The following is a 26,148-nucleotide window of genomic DNA, read 5'->3' as shown; positions in this document are numbered from 1 at the left end:
AATTAGTCAATAAATAGTGTAATCCCAAACAATAGTTTAACCTCTAATAAATATTAATCAATAAATTATAAAAATACATAATTACTAAAAATAAATTTTTAACAAAAATACAATAAGTACGATAAATTAAATTTAAAAAGTTAAATAATAGTTGTTTAATCTCCAATAATTACTGTCGATTTACTATTAAATAACAAAACAAAAATTGATTTATAAATATTTATTGAAAACATATTTTTCAAAATAGTACAATAGATAATTACTGAAAGTAAAATAAATATCAAATTTAGTATATATATAAATATATAATGACTATACACTATTATTGTAAAATTATTACTAATAAATATTATTTTTTAGTTATTTTCTATAATTATTAATTGATTTAATTGAATTAGTTATTTACAATGTTATATAGTTATTTAAATAATGTTGTTATTTAAAATTTTAAAATATTAATTATTTACTGAATTTTATAATCCATAAAACTATAATTAGTACTATTATTACATAACTCGTCATTAATTTTGTAAAATATTAAATTATTATTAATATGAATATTATGAAATCTATTATAATTATTTTTTTACCTTTATTTTTTTTAATTTATTACATAATTTCGTTATTTTAAGTATTTAAAATTTAGTCATGTTAAATATTTCGTTATTGAAATAATATGTAAATTATTTAATTTTTTTCATCATTTGAGTTTTATTTATTTTAATTTTTTACGTAATATTAAATATTTTGTTATATAGTTATTTAGCTATTTTTAATGTTTTGTTATTTAAGATATTTAGTTATTGAAATATTTAAATAATATTTTATTTTTTAATGTTAATTTTTTATTATTTGAATAACATTTAAATTGAATAATTTGTAAAATTATAATTTATATTGTTACTACACAATTTCATGATGAATTTTGTAAAAATATAGAATTATTAACATTATGAATATTATTAAATCCATTATAGTTAATTTTTGTATTTTGAATAAATATTTTAAAATAGTATATAATTTCGTTATAATATTTAAATAATTCTAAATTTTTTTAATTGAAACATTCTTTAGATAGATGTAGATAAAAAGTGGGGGAGAGGATAAATAAGAATTAGAGATAGTTTAGGAGGGAATCTCTCTACTAAATTAGATATAATTTAAGAGATAAGTAGGAGTTAGAGATAATTTAGGAGATAAATTGGAATTATTGTCAATGTAGGAGAAAGTGGTGCCACCTGGCTAAACATTAGAAAAGCAAATCCCTTTTTCTTTATAGTTGTTTGAAATAGTTAAGTCTGTGTTATTTCCTTATTGGTTAATGGGTAATTATGTGAAATTAAAAATGAAAAATCCAAAAAAACAGGAATTAGGAAGGGGGTTTGGAGCAAGGACAGGCATGGTGACGTGGACTGACTTGCTATATATATAGATAGATATAGATTACTCATTTAAAATGTATGGATGCATCATCTTTTTTTTGTGCCTAAAATGTCATTTGTTGTTAACTTATCCCATATTAGGGTTGTCAATGGACCAGATATTGGTCCAACTTGACATGGTTTCATCTGAGTCCATTATAAATGAACTAAGTCCAGTCCAATTTGATAAATACTTTGGATTGACTGGTCCAATTCAATATGTTTTATAGGACCGGTCAATCTATTTAAATTGGTTTTAATTCAGATTGGATCCAACCCAAACCTGGTCCATTGCCATCCCTATTCTTATCTTAATGTCAATAGACCTTATATCGGTCCCATACAATCTAGTTCAATATAAATTCATTATAGATGGACCAGCTCCAATACAATTCAATAAATAGTTGAATTCAATATATCTTATTGGATGTCCATTTCAAATTGATTTTAATTTGGGCATGTCCAATTCAAACTCAGTCCATTTGACACCCCTACTCCATTTTATTCACCACTTGGACAGTTGGACCTTAACAAACTTCCCTCTTAAATTAAAAAACATGCAAAATAATCGAAATGAGCATATAAAAAGGGTAAATATATAAAAAATCTCCCATGGAGTTTCTAATAATCATAATAACCTCCCTTGATATTTCACTTTAACAAAAAACCTCCTCTATAATCTCACAAAAGCATTAGATTACTTCCTTTCTATTTTGTCTCAGTAATGGATATTTCAAAGTTACAAAATTACCCTTACAACTTAGTACGACATCTTTCAATATAATTCAAAATGTTAGATTTGCCATTTTAAATTTCACTAGACCTAACATTTTTATAGAGTAAAATTACTTTATTCTTTTCAATTAACTTAGTAGGGGTATTTTAATAAGCTTTCATTTGAATTGATAGATATAAGGGTAAAATGGATAATTTTGAAAAATTGATGCACTTATTTTAATAAGCTTTCATTTGGCCAACGTTTTTAACAATAACAAAAAAGAGGTAACTGCATGTTTGTTCATTACTATAGAGGAGGTTTTTGTGAAAAATAAGACCTTAAGGGAGGTTTTTATATTTTACCCTATAAATTAATCCAATGAGTGTCCCAAGTCATAATTAACAATCCTAAATTATTAATTACTTAATAAGTGCATCAAAACTAGTGACTCTCATAAGTAGGTAAGGCTTTTGAATAAACTAAATACCTAAAGGAAAAAAAAGGCTTTGGATAAGCTTGACCTTTGGGATGTTAAAATTAAAATTGAACCAAGAAAATGTTTTTGGGTGCTTTGAAGACATTATGATATGAAGTCAAAATATATTTTAAGTCCAAAAGCACAAAGCCTATAGTTGGCACTTTATGCATTTGTGGCAGTAAGGGGTGAGCATTCGGTTTATTCGATTCAAAACAAATAAAAAAAACTGAATTTTTTACAACCGATTTATCATAGGCTAAATTCGAATTGAAACCGAAATTGGTTAAAATCAATCAAATTGAACCAAAATTTTATTCGGTTATTTTGGTTAAAAACCGAAATAGAAATCCACCCCAACCAAAACAGAGAAAAAAAAGAAGAAGAAAAAGAAGAAGAAGAAGATCTCCGAAGATGGTTACAGGTTGCAACCTCTCTCGCTCATGGTCTGTCTGTAGTCTTCATCACTCTTCACTCTAGGTCGATTATAACTTAGGAGACTTGGATTCTTTGAAAGTTTGAGAGTTTGAGGCATGGAGCCAGAGGAGTTTGAGGAAGAGAAGAAGAAGACAAAGAGGAGAAGGTTAGAGTTTAGAGAGTATAGACTACTCTAGAGAGTAGAGACTAATGTGCTCAAGAAGAAAAAGACTATGTAGACCAGACTCTAAAGAGTAGAGATTGACGTACTTAAGAAGAAAATGAAGGCTTGAAAAGTTTTTTTTTTTTTTTTTTTTATTTACTCTTTTTAGGTTTTCCTTTTTAGTTAAACATTATATCTTGACACAGTCTCAATTCCTCTACCACAATCTATTTAGGAAATAATGATATATTTGACACGTGTGCAAATAAACCCTCCTTACAGCTCATCGTGAGTAGTGCAATTGCCTCTAGGGCCCATTTGTTTGTCAGCCCATAGAAAATGAATTTTCTTTGCAATAAATTTTTGTACAATTTTATCGGGTTTGTTTTACCCTTATCTGAAATGAATAAAATCACTTACCCACTGAGGAGTCAAATTAACACACACAAGCGAATTATTTTGGAAAATCATCTTATTTATCCAACTAATATTTCTCAGCAAAAAACACAGATAAATTACCTCGTTAAACAACACGAACGAGTCCTAAATTCAACTGGGTTGGGTAAATCATGTCATGCATTTGTTGAAAAGTTTGGGCTGGTTTGGGCCATGCTCAGCTGATAGCCGGAAACCAAACGAGGTAGACCAGGATGAGGTCTAGAGTCTAAGTCTAGACTGAGATTGGGCTGCCCCCAGCTTGCTCGTATCTAAGTTCTATCCAGAGAACGTGGAGTACCAAGCCCGTCGGAAGCTCAAGAACCTAAAACACACGGGCTCATTGCATGAGTACGTGAAGGAGTTTTCCGCACTATCGCTCGAGATCACGGACATGTCAGACAAAGACCTTCTCTTCAACTTTATGGACGGCCTACAACAATGGGCCGAGCTCGAACTCCAGAGACGAGGTGTGAAGGACCTTGCCACAGCCATGGCCGTTGCTGAACAACTGGTAGACAACAGGCGACCAAGCAAAGACGGCCCTAAACCCAACTCATATCAGGGCGTAGGCAAGATAGGAGGCGACAGGAGACCTTACTACGCGCCCAAGGGAGACTCTGGGCCAAGTAAACCCAACACTTTTAAGTTCTACAGGAGACCTGAAGGAGACACTGGATACAGAGGTGGCCAGTTTGTGAAGAGGACACCTCCGGCACCATGCTTCATCTGTGAGGGAAAGCATTGGACTAAGGATTGTCCTAGTCGGGGGAAGCTCAATGCCTTGCTTGCAAAGCTTAGTGATGATGAGCATAGCGAGGAGGAGAAGGAACCAGGGGAGACAAGAATGGGGGCTCTACGAAGACTCAATGCAATGAAGAAGAAGGCGAGCCCGCAAGGAGCATCGAAGTTCAAGCCGAAGGGACTGATGTATGTAGACATCCGCTTGAATGGTAAGCCCACAAGAGCCATGGTGGATACTGGCGCTACTCACAACTTTATCTCTATGGAAGAGGCATCCCGAGTAGAACTTGCACCTACCCAGGAAGTCGGATGGTTGAAGGCTGTGAACTCTAATGCCAAACCCATACAAGGTGTAGCTCATGGGGTGGTCTTGCAACTTGGTGACTGGGAAGGGATGATAGACCTCTCAGTCGTGCCCATGGATGATTTTCAGGTTGTTCTCGGCATGGACTTCTTAACTCAGGTAAAGGCGGTGCCCATGCCCTTCCTCAACAAAGTGTGCATTTTTGAAGATCAGGCTCCTTGCATGGTTCCAGTTGTGCCAGATACCACGTCCACCCCCAAGATGCTCTCAGCATTGCAACTCAAGGATGGAGTGCGGAAAGGAGAGACCACTTACCTAGCCACATTGGTGGACGCCGACCTGTCTGACCCACTAACCGAGCATATCCCACCAGTGATTACAATGGCACTAGAAGAATTCCAGGACGTCATGCCTCCCACATTGCCGAAGAAGCTTCCCCCAAGGAGAGAAGTTGACCACAAGATTGAGTTGGAGCCTGGAACCAAACCACCAGCACGCCCGCCATACAGAATGTCTCCTCCTGAGCTGGCCGAGCTACGCAGACAGTTGAATGAGTTGTTGGATGCTGGATTGATTCAGCCTTCTAAGGCCCCTTTTGGAGCACCAGTCCTATTTCAGAAGAAGCATGATGGATCTCTTCGGCTCTGTATTGACTACCGAGCTCTCAACAAGCTCACCATCAAGAACAAATACCCCATACCTTTGGTGGCCGACCTCTTTGACCAGCTCAGCAGGGCCAAATACTTCACCAAGCTAGACCTGAGGTCGGGGTACTATCAAGTGCGTATAGCCGAAGGAGATGAACACAAAACAGCTTGTGTTACCCGCTATGGGTCCTTTGAATTTCGTGTCATGCCCTTTGGGCTTACCAATGCTCCAGCCACCTTTTGTACATTGATGAATAGAATATTTCATCCCTACCTAGACCAATTTGTTGTTGTGTATATTGATGATATTGTAATCTATAGTAGAACCCTGGAGGAACATGTTGACCACCTCCGTACTGTTTTACAGGTCTTGCGGGACAACGATCTATTTGTTAAGAAGGAGAAATGTTCTTTCGCCACAGAAGAGGTGGCCTTCCTCGGTCATATAATCCGAGCAGGCACAATCAGTATGGATCCAGCTAAAGTCAAGGCCATTCAAGATTGGGCACCGCCCACTAGGGTCACCGAACTTCGCTCCTTCCTTGGCCTCGTGAACTACTATCGAAGATTCATCTCTGGATTCTCAGCACGAGCCACTGCCCTCACCAACTTACTGAAGAAGACTAGTATGTGGACCTGGAGTGAATGCTGCCAAACAGCTTTTGATGATTTGAAGAGAGCTGTCTCAGCAGAACCTGTCCTCGACTTGCCTGATCCAAGCAAGCCATATGAGCTACACACAGATGCTTCTGATTTTGCTATTGGCGGGGTCTTGATGCAAGAAGGACATCCCATCGCCTTTGAAAGCCGTAAATTGAATGATACAGAGAGGAGGTACACTGTACAAGAGAAGGAGATGACAGCCATCGTCCACTGCCTCCGCACATGGCGACACTACCTGCTTGGCTCCAAGTTCGTGGTCAAGACTGACAACATAGCTACTAGTTACTTTCAGTCTCAGAAGAAGCTGAGCCCTAAGCAAGCTCGATGGCAAGATTTCTTAGCGGAGTTTGACATGACTCTAGAGTACAAGCCAGGGCCGATGAACAGGGTTGCTGATGCACTTAGCAGGAAGGCCGAGCTTGCAGCACTATCCACAGGTGAAGGTCCCTCTCAAAGCCAGATCAGACTAGACCTCATCAAGCTCATCAAGGAAGGACTCCAGAAGGACCCCATTGCTCAGAGCCTGTTGACAGCGGCTCGTGAAGGGAAGACCCATTGGGGTTTCAGCGGATGTGCAGTACTGAGTAGTAGTAGAAGAAGATACGGATCACTCTCAAGAATAAAAATGGTTTATACCCAGTCAACAAATCTGATGGCCTGGAATCATTTAATCATGCTGATAGTTGTTCTAGTCTCTCGTACATGGCAACAAAGTTCCAATAGGATCGACCCATATGATATAACTGATAAGTTCATAAGGGCACCTTTCTTAGGTTGTTTAACTCGGTAGTCGGAACTCGGTCCAGGCAGAGAGACGGAGTCACATTTTTGGACAGACCCAATTTGATCATAATCTTATCTGTTAATGGAGGCAAACGTGTTTGTGCTAAGGTGTGTACCTCCTCCAGGTCCCGCTTCAAACTTCACAGGGACAAAAGTCATTTCAACTTCAAGGGCGGCTGCTTTGAAGACGAACTCTAAACCTGGTAGAGGTAGCATTCAGCACAGAACGAACATTCAGAGCTCTTGGACTCGTGTATTCTTCCTGAGTTTTCTTAGTTGCCATCTCTCGCCGTTTCTTTTCTTTCTTATTGTTTTTAATTTCCCTATTCTTCTTTTCTTTTCTTTTCTTCTTTTTCTTGATACTTGATAGTCTTGCGGAAGAACAAGAGCAAGGAGGAACAAGACTTATACGGGCTGCTCCCCAACGAGTATTACGACGACGTATGTTGATTCTCAATTTTCTAATAGCTTACTACATTTTTGATTCTGTGCTTTTGCTTGTTCGGATTTAATATGATTTGGTTTGCAGTCTCCATGCTACTATGTTTCAACTAGTGGGTTCACAAATTTCATGATTTGTTTAGGATGGGTTTATGTTAATTTGGCTTATTTCTCTCTCTCTCTCTCTCTCTCTCTGTGTTGTGAACTTGATGCTATGGTGTCCCGAGTTCACTTGAACAGTGGACTTCATTTTATATGTAACTGAAACCGTTTTAAGTCATCAACCAGTACTTGAGACCCGGATAGTTCTTAAAGGTTTGCAATGGAATTTGAATTCTTTCTTTTTGAGGATCTTTAGTTTGATTTTATTTATTCTTTAAGCATTCAGCATAGAAGTTTTTCCCCCCTTTCCTTGATAAACAAGGTCATCTTGTCACTTTCGTCAATCTAGCCTAAGACTAAAACTATCAAAATGTTGGGATTCAGAACGTTGAAACTTGTAGTTATCAATTCAATTCTACCTTACCTCTGGGAAAGGGTCCTGGGTTTCACATTACATGCAGAATGAAATAAAAAGAGTTGATCAAGTATGTAATCGAATTTGTTCTAAATATCTGCATTTTAAAGCATCTAATCCTTAAGCTCTGATGCTTAAAGTTAATTTGAAAATCTTAGCATCGGATACTTCACATGCTTTAAGCCACTTGATAATGAACTTCCAGTTTAATGAGAGTACTATTAAGTTGCAATTCATTTTGCTGCATGGCCTATTTGGAATATTAGCGTTAACTTGATCTGGTTTAGGAATGGCAAGCCCGACAACGGGAAAAGACAAAGGAGTTGCATCGAAGACGGCAACAGGAGGATGAAGAAGAGGAGAGGAAGATTGAAGAGTATCGTGAAATTGGTTCACGATTGAAGGGGTACCCTGAGGAGGAAGTTCGAAAAGCAAGAAAATTGATTTCAAGTTTTATTAGATCTGCCGAGGAAGTCGAAGAGGTAACTCGTCATAGAGGGTTTGTTTTCATTTCACAATGAAGTTTTAACTTTCTTTCCTGCTGAAGCAGCCTGCAGAAAATAAAAATCTTTACCTTGTCTTGGAGAGTGCATAAGCACAAGAGCTTTTCAATTGAGCCTTAGCTTAGAACGTTTCTTCTTCTATTGAATGCGGAGAGATTGTTTTTCTTTGAGTCAACTTGCTTTCCTACATTATATTAATAAGGTTATTTTTGTGAGTTAGACATGTTAAATAAAAGCAAGAATTTTGACTAAAACTTAAAAGCATGCATGAGTGCTATAATGATTTTATACATATCATTAATTACCTTACATTTAAACACCTCCTTAGATGGTATTTGACATTGATGTGTTTCTTGTCTGATGCATTTAAATAACTTGCCAGGTCTGTATTTTAGCATAAGCCGACAAAAATCATGTTTATTAATGTCTATTAGGCAAAAATGTCAATGCAATGGTAGTGCATAGATTTCTATAATGTGGCACATTGAAAAATGAAAAGCAGAATGCTTTTCTGAGATGTTATATTCTAAATGCAACAAACTTTTTTAATGAAAAACCAGAATACTTTAAAGTTTAAACACCTAGTCAGCACATGTTTCTACTAAATAATTTGCACAAGCAAGAAGGGGGTTACATTGCTGATTATGCTCAAATGCTGTGGCAAGAAACACCATGATGCCAAATGCCATCTTAATTATGTACTTCCTTACTCATCCTGGGGAGATCCTTCCCTTATCCTTGCATCTACAAATGTTCTGTAAGAATGATTTAGATCCCACTCATCCCAGTGTTGTAACACTTATCAGAATGCTTTGGCTACATTCTTTGTCTTTCTTTCTTTTGTCCTTATTATCAACACACTTTTCAAATTTGTAGAATGTTTTATTTATCTCAATGCCTACTCTATTTATTACCCAAAAAGTGCAAAATAATGGAGAAAGAGAAACAAAACAAGTAAATTTTACTCTCCTCAGCTAGGTTATGCAGGATTTTTTGTTTTGATATGAGCAAGTTCTCTTACTTTATCATACTTGCATCATTATCATGCCTTTCGAATCTTGTATTTTAGATAGAAAGTAATTTGTTAGTTATTTGTGCCTTTCTATTTGATGTAGTTAACTTTCATGTCCATTGTTTTGCTTCTATATATGTAGAAAATTGAGGAGGCTGCAGAAAAGGGCGAACTAACTGAACTTGTTCTACTGGTGTTATGGAATCGCCTTGATCTTGCTCGACGTGATGTATGCCTTTCTTTCCCTCATTCTTTCTTAATTTGTTTATTGTATATGCCTTTGCCTTTGTCATTTTTATTACTCCTTCCCTGGCTAATTTGCGTTATCATATTTTATGATGCAATTGAAGGTTTATCTAGTTCTTATAAAGTTAAAAAGTCTATATCTTGGTTGGTTTGTATTGCTTATAAATTCCATAGGAGATGCCTTTGAAAATTTGGCCCTATGGGGGAGGGAGGAAAACACTGTTACCCTTTCTACTTTCTATTTAAGTCATGTGACACTCATTTGGCCCTCCAAGCAAGTCAGCCAAATTGCACGTCCAAGACCCTTCTTGCTAGGTTGCTTAAGTGCTAAGGACACACACCAAGACACACAAGAGCACACTAAGTATTGTAGGAGGAAGAGATTGTATTGCACTAGAAGAAAGTTTACAATTCAAAGAATGCTCTTACAATTTGGATGCCTGCTGCAAATGAAGGTGGGGACCCCTATTTATACACTAACCCCCTCAAGGAATCCTCTAGAACTATGTACACTTGGCATCATCTAGAAGCACCTCTAGAACATTCTACCTTCTACACTCTTCTAAGGGATGCCCATTCCATAAGATATAAGAACACTCTTAGAGTAAGTTTAGATTGCTCCCAACCTCTTTAGGGCATCTCACACAAACCCGGATTGTTCCACATGGTTCTAGAGAGTTCCACCAACACCTAGCCCCTTTTGGACACATGGAGAACACTCTAGAACACCCCAGAACAGCCTAGAAACATGCAGAATTGGCCAGGAGCATCAGAAACATCTAGAAAACCTTAGCCAAGCAACCTATTATGTCATCCCATGACATTCTCCCCTACCTGATTGTGCAACGCTCTCATTGCACTCAGTTGGCTTGTGCATCCCATTGCCTGATCAAGTCCTCCTGGCCGGCCGCAATCAACTCGTTTGCTCGTACATACGATGCTTCTGATGCAGGCAACCCCTTCCACTTGACTGCGTACTCCACCCATGGAGTTACCCTGGGAAAAGTGGCCATGGTTTCAACAATAATCTCCTCAGGTTCCCTGCCCTTTGGATAAGTGGTCTGCATTGTTGCTATAGCTGCCCATTTGCTCCAACCTTGATAAGTTGCCTGGCCCCTACTAGTGTCTTTGTCTCAACCTTTGCCTTGACTTGTGCCTGCATACACGACTTTGTCCTTGCCTTGGACCTGTTTGTCGTGTTGTGCTGCCCTTGGTTGCTTGTCCACCCCTGGACTAGATTGGCCCCCATGGCCTTGCCCCACGCCCAGTTGTAGGGCTGATAACTCTTCATTGTTGCACATGTCCCATCCACCAAAGGGACCATGCATGAGGCCCCTGCCTCCATGATGCACAACACCCGCACATAAGGTATGGGCATAGCCCGCACATTGTTGAAGAAGTCCATACCTAATATCATCTGGCAGTCATCCATTAGCACTACAGTCACATCTATGGCACCCTGCCAGCTCCCTAGCTGGATGCTCACCCCCTGAGCAACACCCTCGATTTCACGTGCTTGGGAATTAATGCCTTGATCATGCCCGTGCTCTTTGTGACCTCTAAGCCCAAGCGCTTTGCCTTCCTAGTTGAGACAAAGTTGTTAGTCGCCCCTGTATCAATCATGGCCTAGGTCTTCTCACCATTGATAAACTCCTCCACATACATCAGCCTTGACCTGTCCGTGGTCTTGGCTGCCCCCTTAGCCGGCCCTTCCAGCTTCTTAACATTGCAAAATAATTGTAGTGACCCAATCTTAGCCTCCTCATGGCTGTCTTCCTGCTGCCCCATCTATGCCTCCAGTGCACCAAGCGCCCTGCACTGCGGACAATCACGAGCATAGTGGTCCCCTTCACAAATGAAGTAGCTCAGCTTTGCCTTGCCCTTGTCCCTTGACTTAGGCGGATTGGTCTTGCCATCCTGAACTTTGGTTTGGGCCCCCTTGCCCTGGTAATCACTTTGCATGCTCTGATCATCCCTGTAGCTATGGTGATCTCCCCCACCTATGCTATGGCCACCCCTTGTAGACTTGGGCTCCATTGAGCTACCCATGTTGCTCTCCCCCAACTTCTTCGCCTCAGCCATGGCAGTGGCTAGATCCTACACGCCCTTGTGTTGCAGATCAGTTTCCGCCCACGGCTGAAGTCCATCCATGGAGTTGAACAACAACTCCTTGTCAGCCATGTCGGGTATCTCAAGCATGAGTATGGAGAACTCCCGTACATAATCCCTAATCGACCCAGTCTTCAACTTCCTCAAGTTGTGCTGTGCAAAGTACTCTACGTTCTCCGGATAGAATTGGCACTTGATGTCCCGCTTGAATTCATCCCATGTGTCAATGTGACACTGCCCCTTCTCCATGTCTGCACAGTGTTGCCTCCACCACAAGACAGTTGTATCAGTCAAGTACCTAGTGGCAACACGTACCTTGGCCCACGTACCTTGGCCTGCTCATCCCTTATGTGCATGACTTCAAAGTATTGCTCCATGTACCATAGGAAGTTGTCCAATGCCCATGCATCCCTAGCACCATGGAAGTGAGGTGGCTTAGGTGCCCTTACCTTTGGCACGTCCTGTAAAGTCCTCACCTCGTCCCGTTTTAACAGCTTCTTGCAAAGCACCATGTCTACCTTCAATTCGTCTACATTAGCTTGGACCTTGGTCAGGCTTCCCATCAGCTTGTCTTCTAGCCATTCCCATTCTTTGTCTTCATCATGCCAGGCAAGATTCATGACCTCATCCATGGTTGCCTTGAGCTCCACCAGCCTGCCCTCCATGCCATCAACTCAGCTGCCCATGCCTGTGAACTTGTCTTGCATTTCTCCCATGGCAAGCTCCAACCTCGCCATCCTGGCATCCAAGGCAGCAAGGATGTTCCTTGACGCTTCCCTTGTCTTCTTTGAGTGGCCCTTCTCTCGCTCATGTGTCTTGCTATTGTCGAGTCCGTCTGACATAATGTCCACACACAAGCTCCCACGCGCCCCTAGCAAAGTTTCCCTTATACCACTTGTCACGACCTGATTGCTCCCATTGGCTAAGTCGTGTGGCACTCACTTGGCCCTCCAAGCAAGTCAACCAAACTGCACGCCCAAGACCCTTCCTGCTAGGTTGCTTAAGTGCTAAGGACATACACCAAGGCACACAAGAGCACACCAATTATTGTAGGAGGAAGAGATTGTATTGCACTAGAAGAAAGCTTACAATTCAAAGAATGCTCTTACAACTTGGGTGCTTGTTACAAATGAAGGAGGGGACCCCTGTTTATACACTAACCCCCTCAAGGAATCCTTTAGAACTATGTACACTTGGCATCATCTAGAAGCACTTCTAGAACATTCACTCTTCTAGGGGATGCCCATTCCATAAGATACAAGAACACTCTTGAGTAAGTCTAGATTGCTTCCAACCCCTCTAGGGTGTTCCACACAAACCTGGATTGTTCCACAAGGTTCTAGAGAGTTCCACCAACATATAGCCCCTTCTAGACACGTTGAGAACACTCTAGAACACCCCATAACAGCCCAGAAACATGTAGAATTGGCTAGGAGCCTCAGGAAACATCTAGAAAACCTCTAGCCAAGCAACCCATCATGTCACCCTGTGACACTGGACTGGCTAAAATAATCATCTTGTCCATCATGGGAATCCCCTACCCAATGTTTTAAAATGCAGAGGCGTGACATGATGCGTTCCACTACCTGAAGGCATGAGGTGTAGTTCAGAATGTAAGAGGCGTAAGCCTCCCAAACACAAGTAGGGCTGTAATTGGATTGGATTTGGATCGGATTCAGCAAAATCTGAATCTGATCTGATTACTGAAAAGTTGCATCCAAATCCGATTGGATTTGAAGACCTTGGATTCGAATTCGAATCCTAACAGACTCAAATTGGATTCAGGTTTAATCTGACTCAGCTTTAATTTTTTAAAATACAACAAAAAATTAAAATTTAATTACTTTTCAACTTTTATATATAATAAACTAATGTAAATATAACATACTGAATTTATTATATATATATATAAATTCATATAGAATATAAAATATATCTTTTTATAATTTTAAACATAACTATATAAAATTTATATATTAAAATCAATAAATATTATAATATAATCAGATCAGGTGTCAGACTGGGCCTCGCATTTTCGGGTATCATTAACAGGCCTAAACACAAGGAAGCATAAGCCTCCTTAAGAGGAAGGGGATGAGGAGGAAGAAGAAGAAGGAGGATTTCATTTTTCTCTTTCCTTTCCTTCCCTTCCCTTTTCTTCTCTTTCTTTTCTTTTTTTTTTTCTTTTTTCTCTTCTCTTCCTTTCTTTATTTTTTCCTTTCCTTTCCTTTCTTTTTTTTTTCTTTCTTTTTGTATGAGGTGTGCGTGAGGTGCATGAGGTGTATGCCTCTAGCATGCGTCATGCAAAAGGTGTATGAGGCGTACACCTCTTGCACCAGAGGCATATGCCTCAGGGCATTTTGTGGGCGCCTCACCTGAAGGTGTACATCTCCCACGCCTTTTAAAACACTGCCCCTACCATGTGGCATGTGTGGATTTTCTTTTCTTTTCTTTTTTTGGCTATGGAACTGTTGTTCTTTCAGGCTTATATTTTGCAAGCAAAGATGCCATAACATCAAAGAATGTAGATCCCTGTGGTCCTGCAGCCTATCAAGTAAAAGTTGATCCCTTCTATATGTTCAGTCCAAACAGATGATGGACATTATCCCTAGGAATGCTCATTTTAAAAAATAATATCATTTTAGTTTCTCACTTACCATTTCTGGCAATGTTGCCAATACTTGATAGTTGATGGTTTTCAACATGGTTCTATTTAATCTTTATTTTCTTACAAGAAAGCAACTGTATATTTTCATTGAGAGAGGGGGGGGGGAGATGATATTCATTAGGCGTCTTTCTGAATGCCAAAAGTAATCTAGACAGGAATACCTATCTACCCTTGTTCCTCTTCCAAAAGCATGGAAGAAAAAATGTAAAGAAGACACTGAAACATATTAGAGACAATGAAGGAGAGAGAGTTGATTATTCTTTTACCAATTGATTTGCGATTGGAATCCACTATGTCCTTATTTTTACTCTGTATTAGCATGAATACTGTTTGACTAGAATTACCCAGGCACTTCATACTAGTTCAAGAGGTGTCTGACAAGGCAACTTCTAAAACTCCCGGCACATGGACATGGATATCTAAAAAATGTAATATAATTGACTATATAAATAAAAACAGAAAATATGAGAAAGCAAGTATATTGCAGGATGCTACTGTAGAGATCCACTTCTGAATCCTTATTTTGGTCATTTTTTGCAGAATCCTATTTGGATGTAAAAAAATGATATAAATCACATGTTGATGACATAAGACAGGTGCCTTACTCTTCTGTGACAGCTTGGCACCTCTGCTATAGGTGTCCTGTCCTAGTGTCTAATGTCCATGTTGACACAAGTCAAGCAGTTTGTGCAGTGTCAGGGAGTGTCATTTGGTGTCTAGCATTCCTTGAACCCTTAAAAATAGGGTATCCTGGACTTCCTGGTACAATTGCCTTTGACAATACTCAATAGAATGGATCTCTGGAGATTGTAGACAATAAAGAGAATTGGTGATTAGCTCAGTGGGAGCTCCTCTGACAGTGGAGATGGTAATTGAAGATGGGATTAAATCAACTTAGATTTCTTACTTATTTAAAATGTCTTTCCCCCCCTCAGTGACACAACGACACCTAATAGTTTGCTGATTCTTCTGTTGCACTTGGATAGTACCAGTTAGGCTGGAACATCACTGACTGAACAGTCTGACTAGCATCACTGAAAAGAAAACTTCTTAATGTCATCTGTTGGTTGTTTTGATGTATAGTGCTGGTTTGCTGTCTGTGAAGTTCTTCTTCAGAATGTGGATGGAGGCCTTTCCATATTTGATGTTTGTTAGGATTTAGGAATCGCCTAACTCTGGAACTTCAATGAGAGAAGTTCAACCTTCATTCTAGAACAGAGACAGGAAGTACAGTTAGGAAGCAGAAGAGAAGGGAAGAAGGGAAGAGAAGGGGGGAGGGGAAGAAGAGAGAGAGAGAGAGAGAGAGAGAGAGAGAGGATTAGCTCAATTAGGGTTTACCCCATTCTACCATCCGCAGCCTTACATAGGCTAGTACATGCAAATATCTCCATAATGGAATTGGTTAGCCTTTGTCTTATTTGAGTTGCTGACATGGCTTCCTAAGTCCTAACATAGGACTTAGTAATATGCTGCTGAGGGAGCTCCCCTGCCTTCACATTGCATGTGATGCCCATGCTAGGGTTGGGCTCACGTACCAGATTACCAGTAATTAGGGCTGCAAGTCGGGCCGGGTTAGGTCGGGTTAAGGCCAACCCTAAGTTCTAAACCCCCAACCCTAACCCTAACCCAACCTGATCTTCAACTCGACCAACCTAACCCTAACCTAACCCTAACTAAATTCCTTCAACCCTAACCCAACCCAATCAGGGATTGGGGGTGTTGCAGAATGGGGTTGTCTTAGCCATGTTTTCAGGCCCAATTGGAGTGGGTGACTCTCTCAGAGCCGAGATCCATGCAGTTATGGAAGGAATCCAGAAAGGTAGGGAGATGAATATCAACAAATTCATAATTGAGGGGGATTCGGAGGTGGTGGTAGGATGGCTGAATAAAGACAACAGTGGTTTATGGCATTACAGTAATGTGAGGAGGAAATTTAGATGGCTGGTTCGAGGAATGGAAGTTAAAATCATTTGGGTAAAAAGATCAGCTAATTCTTTTGCTGATGGGTTAGCTAAACAAGGGGTGGAGAGGGAGTCAATGTTTTGGGCACAGCTGTAATCTTATTCTTCTTTCCGTTTCTCTTTCTCTTTTTTCTCTTTTTTTTTTTTCCCTTTCTTGGGGCTCAAACTGTATTTGGAAGATAAGAAAGTTTGTCTTCCTAATTGTAATTTTTATTGAAATTACATAATGAATTGTGTTATTGATCAAAAAAGAAAAAAACCCTAACCCAACCCGAAGTCAGTCTCAGGTTGGGTTGGGCCCAACCCAACCTTCTTCCCATCCCTTAAAACCTTGTAGAATTTCTCGATTTTAGATCTTAACTCAACTTTCACTACATATATTAATCCTATGTTTCATTATTATTTATTTGTTGATGTTTTTTTTTTTTTTTGTTCTTTTGGTACAAAACTCAGAAAAAACAAGTGTTAGAAATGACTATAGTTTATTATGAGTTATGACTTGTGATAGATCTTTTATGGGTGGCAAACAACAGAGAGGAGATGAAGAATAAAATTTTCAAAAAACATAAAATAATGTTATTAAGGTTTTAGCCTTTTTGATTAGGATGAAGTGAAGTGATTATCTTAAAAGAAATACATGATACTATGTGGTGGGGGCTATACAAATATCATGCATCTAAACAAATCAATGTATGCTATATATTACATATAACATATATTTATATATGACATGTACTATAGAGTCGGGTTCAGGTTGGGTCGTGTTGCCTAAGGGGTCAACCCTAACCCAACCCGAAGTAAAGTCGGGTTCATGAATTTCAACCCTAACCCTAACCCGAGCATCAACCCGACCCAACCCAACCCAACCCAACTTTTTTGGGTTGGGTTAGGGTTGAGTTCGGGCCATCCCGGCCCAAGTTGCAGCCTTACCAGTAATGGGCCTGGGATAAGGAGTATTTCCAACATACGCCTAGGTGCATTGGGGATGATTCAAGGTGATGTTAGCAACAGTTTTCTTTAAAATAAAAATGGCATTAAATCATCAATGATCTAGAAGATATCAAATCTTAGTTATTGATAACTACTCCAATCCACTCACACTCTACAATTTAGTTGGCAGAATTTGTTTGTAAATGAACTTGCTTTCTTGAAGACCTTGCTATCCTCGCTGCATAAACAAGGTGAGAAAACCTGCATGATAACTATGTTTAAATCTCAACGTGATGGCAAACTCCAAAAAGAAAGGAGCCTAATCTGTAAAGTTGGGGTCAAATTTTCAGTCCCTGCCAATAAGAGCCACAGTCTTGTAAGACATTATCTCAGGGACCATCTATATGATTCTGTTGAAGGCCTGATTTAATGATAATAAAGCTGTTATTCAGTGCTGTGATGTAGGAGAGAAAAAGAGAGGAAGAAAGAAAGAGAGAAGGAAGATTTGAGAGCCAAAAAGCATGCTGGCGGCGCCAGATTTTTTTATATATACTAGGGCGACAACTAAAAAACAAAAGAGGAGAATTACAATAGTATCCCTGCGGTACTATACTTAGATAAATAACAGCTTTTAACACTCCCCCTCAAGTTGGGACATAGATGTCAATCATGCCCAACTTGTCACATAAATCATGATGCCGCGAGTGGTGTAGCCCTTTTGTAAAGATGTCTGCAAGTAGATCTTCAGAGCTAACATAAGGAGTACACACTTCCCCTGTGACAACCTTTTCTCTGATAAAGTGTTTGTCAACTTCGATGTGTTTAGTTCTATCATGTAGCACTGGATTAGCAGCAATGTTTATGGCTGTTTTGTTATCACAAAATAGGGTCATAGGTCTGTCCACTAGAAAACCCAACTCACTCAACAAATTTTTTAGCCACATAATTTCAGCCACTCCATGAGTCATTGCCCAATATTCAGCTTCAGCACTAGATCTAGCTACCGCATTCTGCTTTTTGCTTCTCCAAGTAACTAGATTTCCTCCTATAAAGGTACAGTAGCCACCAGTTGACTTTGTGTCATTTAGGGGTCTTGCCTAATTTGCATCAGTGTACACTTCAACTTTCAAATGCCCATACTTTTGAAACAACAAGTTTGCACCTGGGAACTTCTTAAGATATCTAAGAACTCTTTCTGTTGTTTCAAGATGAGTGGTCTTAGGTGCATGCATGAACTGGCTAAGAACATCCATTGCATAAGTAATGTCGAGACGGATCATAGAAAGATATAACAATCTTCCTGTAAGTCTCTGAAACTGTTTTACATCCTTGATAGGTTCACCTTGGCAGTCACCTAATTTATGGTTAGGATCAATAGGGGAATCAACTGGCTTCACTCCCATTTTTCCTGTATCCTGGAGTAGATCTAGGACATACTTTCTTTGGGAAATGAAGATACCCTTTTGTGAGCGGGCAACTTTAATTCCAAGGAAGTACCTTAGAGGACCTAGATCCTTTACTTCAAACTGTGTAGCAAGAAAAGTCAACTTTTGAATTTCATCATTCCAATCGCCAATGATAATTATATCATCAACATATACTATCAGTGCTGCAATTTTTCCTTCCCCTCTTTTCACAAACGTGTGATCAGATTGACACTGCTTGTATCCCTTTTGCTGAACCGTTGCATGGAACCTATTGAACCAGGCTCTTGGTGATTGTTTCAGCCCATATAATGATTTCTTCAACCTGCACACTTTCTGTTCATTACCTTGAGCCTGAAAACCAGGGGGTTGTACCATGTAAACTTCCTCTTCAAGGTCACCATTTAGGAAGGCATTCTTGATTTCGAGCTGATGCAGATCGTAATCAAGATTAGCAGCAAGGGAGAAAAGGATTCTAATGGAGTTCATCTTGGCAATGGGTGCAAATGTTTCTACATAATCAACTCCATGCACTCGTGTAAACCCCTTTGCCACTAAACGAGCTTTATACCGCTCCGCCGTGCCATCAGCCCTATGTTTGACTGTGAAAACCCATTTACATCCAACTGGGTCCTTTCCCTTGGGAAGATCTACTAGTTCCCATGTGCCATTTTTATGTAGAGCATTAATTTATTCCTCCATAGCATCTGTCCATTCAGGCACTGAAAGAACTTTTGCCACATTCTTAGGGATAGGAACACTATCAATGGAAGTGAGAAAGGCCTGAAAAGAGGGTGAAATGTTTTCATAGGAAACAAAGTGGGAAATGGGGTGTTTAGTGGTAAAGATTTAACACCTTTCTGGTGAGCAATAGGAAGGTCAAGGTCATTAGCAACAGAAGTATCAATAGCAATAGGGTCAGGAACATTGATAGGAACCAAGATACCTGAGTGGGTATGATTCGCCCCTGGAGAGTTTGATGGCATTGGAGGTACAACTTCTAGGTTCTCCACAACTCTTGAACATGGTTGGCCTTTGTGACAACAAAAGAAGACACGAAAAGGAGGAGGATCAAGAAGAGGAGGGAGCTTAACCAGTTTCTCCTCATTTCTACACTCCCCCTGAGGAGAAACGGGAAAAAAAGGCTCACTCTCAAAGAAAGAGACATCCATGGAAACATAAAACTTCCGAGAAATAGGATCAAAGCAACTGTATCCCTTCTGAGTGAAAGAATACCCCAAGAAGATGCAAGGAATAGCACGAGGGTCTAATTTTCCACGAGTGGGTGACGGATTTTGAACAAAACAATGACAATCAAACACACGAGGAGGAATAGAAAGAAGGGGAGCCTTAGGAAAAAGAAGCTGGTGTGGGGCTTTGCACTCTAACCAACGAGAGGACATACGGTTGATGAGATAGGTAGCACAAAGGATAGTCTCAAGCCAAAAACGTTTCGGGACATTCATATGAATTAGTAAACCTCGGGCTACTTCAAGGAGGTGTCGGCCTTTCTTTCAGCAACACCATTTTGTTGTGGTGTTCGAGCGCAAGAGCTACGGTGAAGTGAATCACTTGAAGCAAAAAATTTTGTGAGATCACTATGAAAATATTCTTTGGCATGATTTGATTGAAAGATTTGGATTTCAGTTTGAAATTGGGTGAAGACCATCTGTTGAAAATTTTGGATAATTTTTGGTACTTCATACTTGGTTCGCATGGGATATACCCATGTATATTTAGAATAATAATTGATAATGGTAATAAAATATTTGTCGCCACTCTCATATGATAAAGTAACAGGGCCCCAAACATCAGAATGAACAATGTGGAAAGGAAATTTAGATTTATTATTCTTTGAAGGAAAATGAGTTCTACACTGCTTACTCAGTTGACAAGTTTGACAAGAAAATTCTGAAATTGACACCGACTTAAACCAACTCTAGAAACACCACTTTTAAAGACTCAAAAGATAAATGACCAAGACGACAATGCCATAAATAGACCTGACTCTTACAAGACTAACTCTTAGACTCTGTGACTTGAAGACCACCTTATTCTCCAGTATGTAAAGCCCATCCACCATACATCCTCTACCAATCGTCTTCCCCGAGGCCAGATCTTGGATCGCACAGTAAGAAGGGAAAAAGTCACTGAGCAGTTTAAGGAATTAGTAATACTACTAACAGAGAACAAATTAATGGGAAATTTTAAGACATGTAAAACATCAGACAGGGTAAGGCCAAAAGGAAGAGAAATGGTTCCTTGACCAGCTATGGTAGTGTATGATCCATCAACTAGTCTCACCTTGTCTCTTCCAGAAAGGAGGTGATAGGTTTGAAAGTAAGAGGATGTACCAGTCATGTGTTTAGATGCTCCGGAATCAATGATCCAAGGAGTGTCAGGGGTATGAGATGCTACATGGAAAGTTGTGGCAGAGTTACTTGATGTGGACGCAAATGAAGTTGAGGGAGGAGCATCCATCTGACGAATTGCTCTACCATAGAGCTCTAAATGGTCACAGAAGGAATTAATAATATCCTCCATTGGGTCAGATCCAGAGGTGTGAGTTGGAGTCATAGTAGTAATGGGGGGCTGATTCTCTTGAGAAGCCATGTTTGCCATTGTGTTATTTCTTGTACTTTGCTGTCCTGACTTTTTATTCAGATCTGAACCTTACTTCTTACTCAAATCTTGAGCCCATTTCGGCTTCCCATGAAGATCCTAGCATGTATCTCGGGTGTGTTGGGGTTTCTAGCAATGAGTACACCACAGTTTGTCTTTGTCATCTGCCCTTTTTTGAGAGTCCCCCCTCTTAAGAGGTATTTCCACCACTTGTAATCACACTCCCTTTTGCTACCAACCCAATTGCATCCCCTCCAGAACTATTCATCAAATTCCTTCTACTTTCTTCTGATTGTACAAGAGCATAAACTTCCTGGACAGAGGGAAGATCCTTATTACCTAGGATTTGAACTCCGATAGATTCATATGCAGGATTCAAGCCATGTAGGAAAGTTAACACTCTCTGCTGAGAAACAAGTTTCTTGTGTAATTTTGCATCTTCATCACACTTCCAGTCCACACTCTAATAATGATCTAGCTCCTTCCAGACAGAGGTCAAGTCTGAGTAGTACACAGAAAGGCACCTCTCCCCCTGTTTACAAGTGGTCGATTCTGCCTGTAACTGATAAATCTTTGCATAGTGACGCAGCTCAGAATAGGTTGATTTTGCTTGTTCCTAGATTTTATTTGCCGTTTCAGCCCACATAAAGTTCCTTCTTATTTGAGGTTGCATAGACACTAAAAGCCAGGACATGACCATGCTGTTTTCCTGGTTCCATCTGTCATATTCAACACTCCCAGAATTGGGTTCTTTGATTCTCTCATTTATATAACCTATCTTTCCCCTTGCAGTAATGTACAATTTGATCCCTCTTGACCATTCTAAATAATTTAAACCGTTGAGAGGAATAACAGCCATGGGAAAGGATAGGTCCGCACCCCCACTCATTCCATTCTGCATTGAGGAAACACCGGGCGTAGCAGAATCTTCACCGCTCATGGTTACAGATTCAAAAAACTCTTAAAGTGGGAGCAAAACCTTAAAAAAAAAAGGCCAACACCAAGGGAGAAAGGAAGCCCCCTTTTTTTTTCTTCAGAAACGCAACCCCTTTTGATAACACCAGGTGCTGTTACCCCCCTTTTTTGATGAACACAGGTGCCGTTACAGCACTAACAGGCCATTTTTTGATATACACAGGTGCTGTTACAGGGCGGATGGGTCATTTCTTGACCTACCCATCAAACATAGATGCTGTTATAGCAAGTACAGGTCACTCTGACCTTCAGGTTCAGCATCAAAACTGCTATTGCAGCACATAAAAGGTCTTCACCGACCTAAAGATTTTTACAGGGGTCAGTCGACCCCACAAAAAAGGAAAGACAGAGGTGCTGGTCACCTCACATCCAACCAGCAGACCTAGTACAGGTTCTGCCCTGGCGCACGACCAGAAAAAAGAGGGAAGGACAGAGATTACTTCAGGCGTGAGAAGGAGACTTGATTTTCAATCACTTGAACTGTAGATGATGGTGGCAGATCTGGAAGTCTGGTATGATCTCTTCTTTTCAGATCTGATGGTCCCGCTCTGATACCATGTTATCAGTGCTGTGATGCAGGAGAGAAGAAGAGAGGAAGAAAGAAGAGAGAGAGAAGAAAGATTTGAGAGCCAAAAAGCATGCTGGCGGCGCCAGCTTTTTTGTATATATACTAGGGTGACAGCAACTAAAAAATAAGAGAATTACATATATACTAGGGTGACAGCAACCAAAAAATAAGAGAATTACAATAATACCCCTGCGGTACTATACTTGGATAAATAACAGCTTTTAACAAAGGCGATTGCCCAATGTTGGTCCCAGCTATCTGGAGTCTTGGGAGGACTGGACTAGATACAGACCTGACATTTGGCATTTTTTTTTGCACAAAGTGGTCACTTTCAGACTTGAACCTGCATTCTCACACTTGTCAGCCTGAGATTTTAGACTAGAATCCTAATCCAGAACACAGATGTTACTACAATTGCTTTTTATTACCATATTACTGTAATTGCTTTCTGCTCATACTTGTCTTTTACCAACAATGTTTAAGTTTGATATGGTTGTTATAAGAGTTTGTTCTTTGCACTATTACCACATTGTCTAAGTTATTTATGTCATTATTTTTCCAGGATGAAAAAGATGTGATTAGGAGTCTGGACCTCTTATACAGGAGGATTGAGGTACACATTCGTTTGGCCATACCTGTTTCCCAGTCTTATAAAGTTTTCCAATTTGAACCAGTTGATTGCAATGATGGATTCTAGTGTTCTAGTGTGCCTGCAAGCATTAAGCAACCCTTGGATGATGCAATCAATGCACTTTGTGCTATTTTCTAGTTTGTTATCTGGGTTCGTTTTGCCTTTTGAGAAAGGATACTCTTCTAATTTGTGCCATCTGCAAAACAACCTGATCCCCAAAATTTGTAGCATATTTTAATTTATTCTATCTAGTTTTGTGCATGTTAAATATGGGCCTCTAGTGTTTTCATGCTGATTGTGATATGCTTTCTGCATTTAATGTATATTCTGGTATTTGAGATCATCCATGCCTTATCCCACCTATATGGGGTCAGCTACATGAATCCCTTATATTTTTAAATAGTTTGCAGTTTTGATTTCGTTGGTATATCATTCATTAGCTTTCCAGTTATTTGTTAGACAGAGATTTTGAAACGGGAGGCTACTCCTGCAATGAGACTGCTCAATGATCTTCTGAATCTGCATGATGGATTTGATGATGAAAGATGGCTTAAGGAGTGCAGAAAGCGCATGGTTGATACCTTTCCACAAGAGGATCCATTTAGTATCCTAGTCCCAGCAGGATTTGACATCAATATGGTATGTGGCAGATATGCATCTTTTGTAATTGTATAACATGATGCAACTTGGCTAGTTGGCCCTGTGTTCGGTATATTGGATATATTCAGTATATCAGTTTACCGAAAAATGTATATCGGTTTACAACATTTTAAAGACTTAGCCTGTTCATATTAATTCTTTTGTTTAACCATCTGATAATGCAGTTATTTGCTCATTCTTGAATATATTTAATATGATATGTTGGCATCATTTATACGTTGCACACATGCATTGTTTGTAATTGCTTCACATCAATATGGTATGTTGCATCAAGTTAATTTTCATGGAATCATATAGAACACCACCTACCTTCCCTCACATTTTTTAGGTGAAGGATGCTGGAATTCTTTATCGCCTCCACTGTGGCATGGTTTATGGGTTTTCTATAAAGTGCCACAGTGTTCCTTAAAGTTGGTAAATGCTAGCTGTCCTGACATTCCTTTGTTCCATATTCCACTCATTTGGTGCCTTCCAATATTTTTTTTGATAAATGGTACATTCAATATGCTGTTCATCCACTTCTTGTTTATATTCTTTTGTCTTTAAGGCTGTCTGCACTGCCAATACTTTTCATTTGCCAAGCAGGATTTAACGTTCAAAATCTAAGGTTCCATGTATTCAATAGCTTATGATTGATACATGCTTTGTACTCATGTTCAACACAGTTTCTAAGAAAGAACATACTAGCTGCCAGAACAAAAGTTTGTGATTAATAGAAAATTAATCTTTTTTTTTTTTTGAAAGAATAGAAGATTAATCTTACTCTTTTTTCTTGGTCTGTAATCGATTATTTTGCTCGTCATCAGTAAGAAAAATTTTATGAATGGCATTTATCTGTGGGCACCGGTTCAGTATGTATTAGGTTGTTACATGATATAATTCATTTTCCAAACCATGCATGCTACTTATTTTGTCATTTATTTTCCCTTCTGTCAGCACCAAGGCCAATTGCGACCGCCATTAGAGGCTGATGATGTGCTACTGAGAGTAGATTTTGTCAGAGAAGTTGATGCATTGCTACAAGAGGTTCGGTCTGAACAAACTGAAGCAGAGGCTGCAGAAGGGTTTGATCCTGAATCTGTTGCAAGTAGATTGAAGCAACAGGAGAGGCAAAGGACTATACGCCAAGTAGAAGCCTTACTGGATCTTGCAATAACATTGAAATGGTAGCGGGGATATGATCCAGTGATTGCAAGAAAACCTTGATCATTGTTTCCCTTTCCCCAAGGTCATGAAGAAGAATTGAATGGGTTCACCAATGTCAGGATATTTCTCTGAACCTAGGCAAATCCTAACTTCACTGACCTGGTAAAATAGTCTTGATAGGGGCTAAATTAGTTTAGTTTGGGGGTCAGGGAGAGAAGTGGCACACCCAGCTCGTCTGTCCTGGGTTTCGCTTTTGCATGGATTGTTGGAGAAAGATTTACTTGCAGGGAAGAAAAGAACCGGAGCATAGCGCTTGCCATTTGGAGATTCTGTTCAGTTGGAAGTCCTGTTATGGGTTACTCAGTACAAAGGGTCCTAAGCCTCCTGGCCTCCTAGTGCAGTTAATTGCACTGTATACTGCATCCATGATGTTTGAAAGTTCATTTTCTGTTCTTAATTTTTTGTATACTTGTTAATGTGTGGACTTTCTTGGGGAATCTATAGATACATCTGTAGATTATTCTACGATTTCAAGAACAGATGTACTCAGCAGCTTTGTCTAATGTAGGCAGAGGAATGCTTGTTTCCATCTTTATTTTCTGCACTTGTTGCCATCACTAAAGTGCTGGAATCAAAACCTGCTAGTGCTGGATGTTCGTGGGAAAATGCCAAGGTTTAGCACATGCAAGATGATCCTGAGCATGTATGGTTAATGTTTCTATTTTTATACAATTAAATTAGCTTCTCTGGGTTCCCAATTCTTAAGCCAGTTTTTATACATACAATGCAACCACTGGTTAATACTTAATAGACCATCTCTTGCAGGGTACCTCAGGCACGCACTGACGCACATTACCCCCCTGGCTGCTTGTCCACATGAAACAAGTGTGCATTACGCTTTTGATCAAACATGCTCAACTCAGAGTCTGATGTTAAGTTATGACTCTTGTGCACTCAAGTTTTAA

At 39.5% G+C, this 26,148-nt stretch overlaps 2 protein-coding genes across 2 annotated transcripts; both read left to right on the top strand.

The window, feature by feature from the left end:
• Positions 1-3,147: 3,147 nt before the first annotated feature.
• On the top strand, positions 3,148-6,777 carry LOC148804173 (uncharacterized). The gene is made up of 3 exons (XM_088899818.1): positions 3,148-3,197; positions 3,891-5,457; positions 5,692-6,777. The coding sequence occupies exons 1-3, from the start codon at positions 3,148-3,150 to the stop codon at positions 6,775-6,777; spliced, it is 2,703 nt and encodes a 900-aa protein (XP_088755944.1).
• Positions 6,637-25,952, top strand: PAC (pale cress protein (PAC)). Its single transcript, XM_010257566.3, has 7 exons — positions 6,637-6,979; positions 7,141-7,211; positions 8,016-8,210; positions 9,386-9,472; positions 23,309-23,359; positions 23,837-24,016; positions 24,974-25,952. The coding sequence occupies exons 1-7, from the start codon at positions 6,853-6,855 to the stop codon at positions 25,205-25,207; spliced, it is 945 nt and encodes a 314-aa protein (XP_010255868.1). The 5' UTR covers positions 6,637-6,852; the 3' UTR covers positions 25,208-25,952.
• Positions 25,953-26,148: the final 196 nt, after the last annotated feature.

The sequence above is a fragment of the Nelumbo nucifera genome, chromosome 1 (genome assembly GCF_055504915.1).
Source record: "Nelumbo nucifera cultivar China Antique chromosome 1, China Antique-T2T, whole genome shotgun sequence".
Lineage (NCBI taxonomy): Eukaryota > Viridiplantae > Streptophyta > Magnoliopsida > Proteales > Nelumbonaceae > Nelumbo > Nelumbo nucifera.
This window is presented reverse-complemented; position numbering and strand designations above follow the sequence as displayed.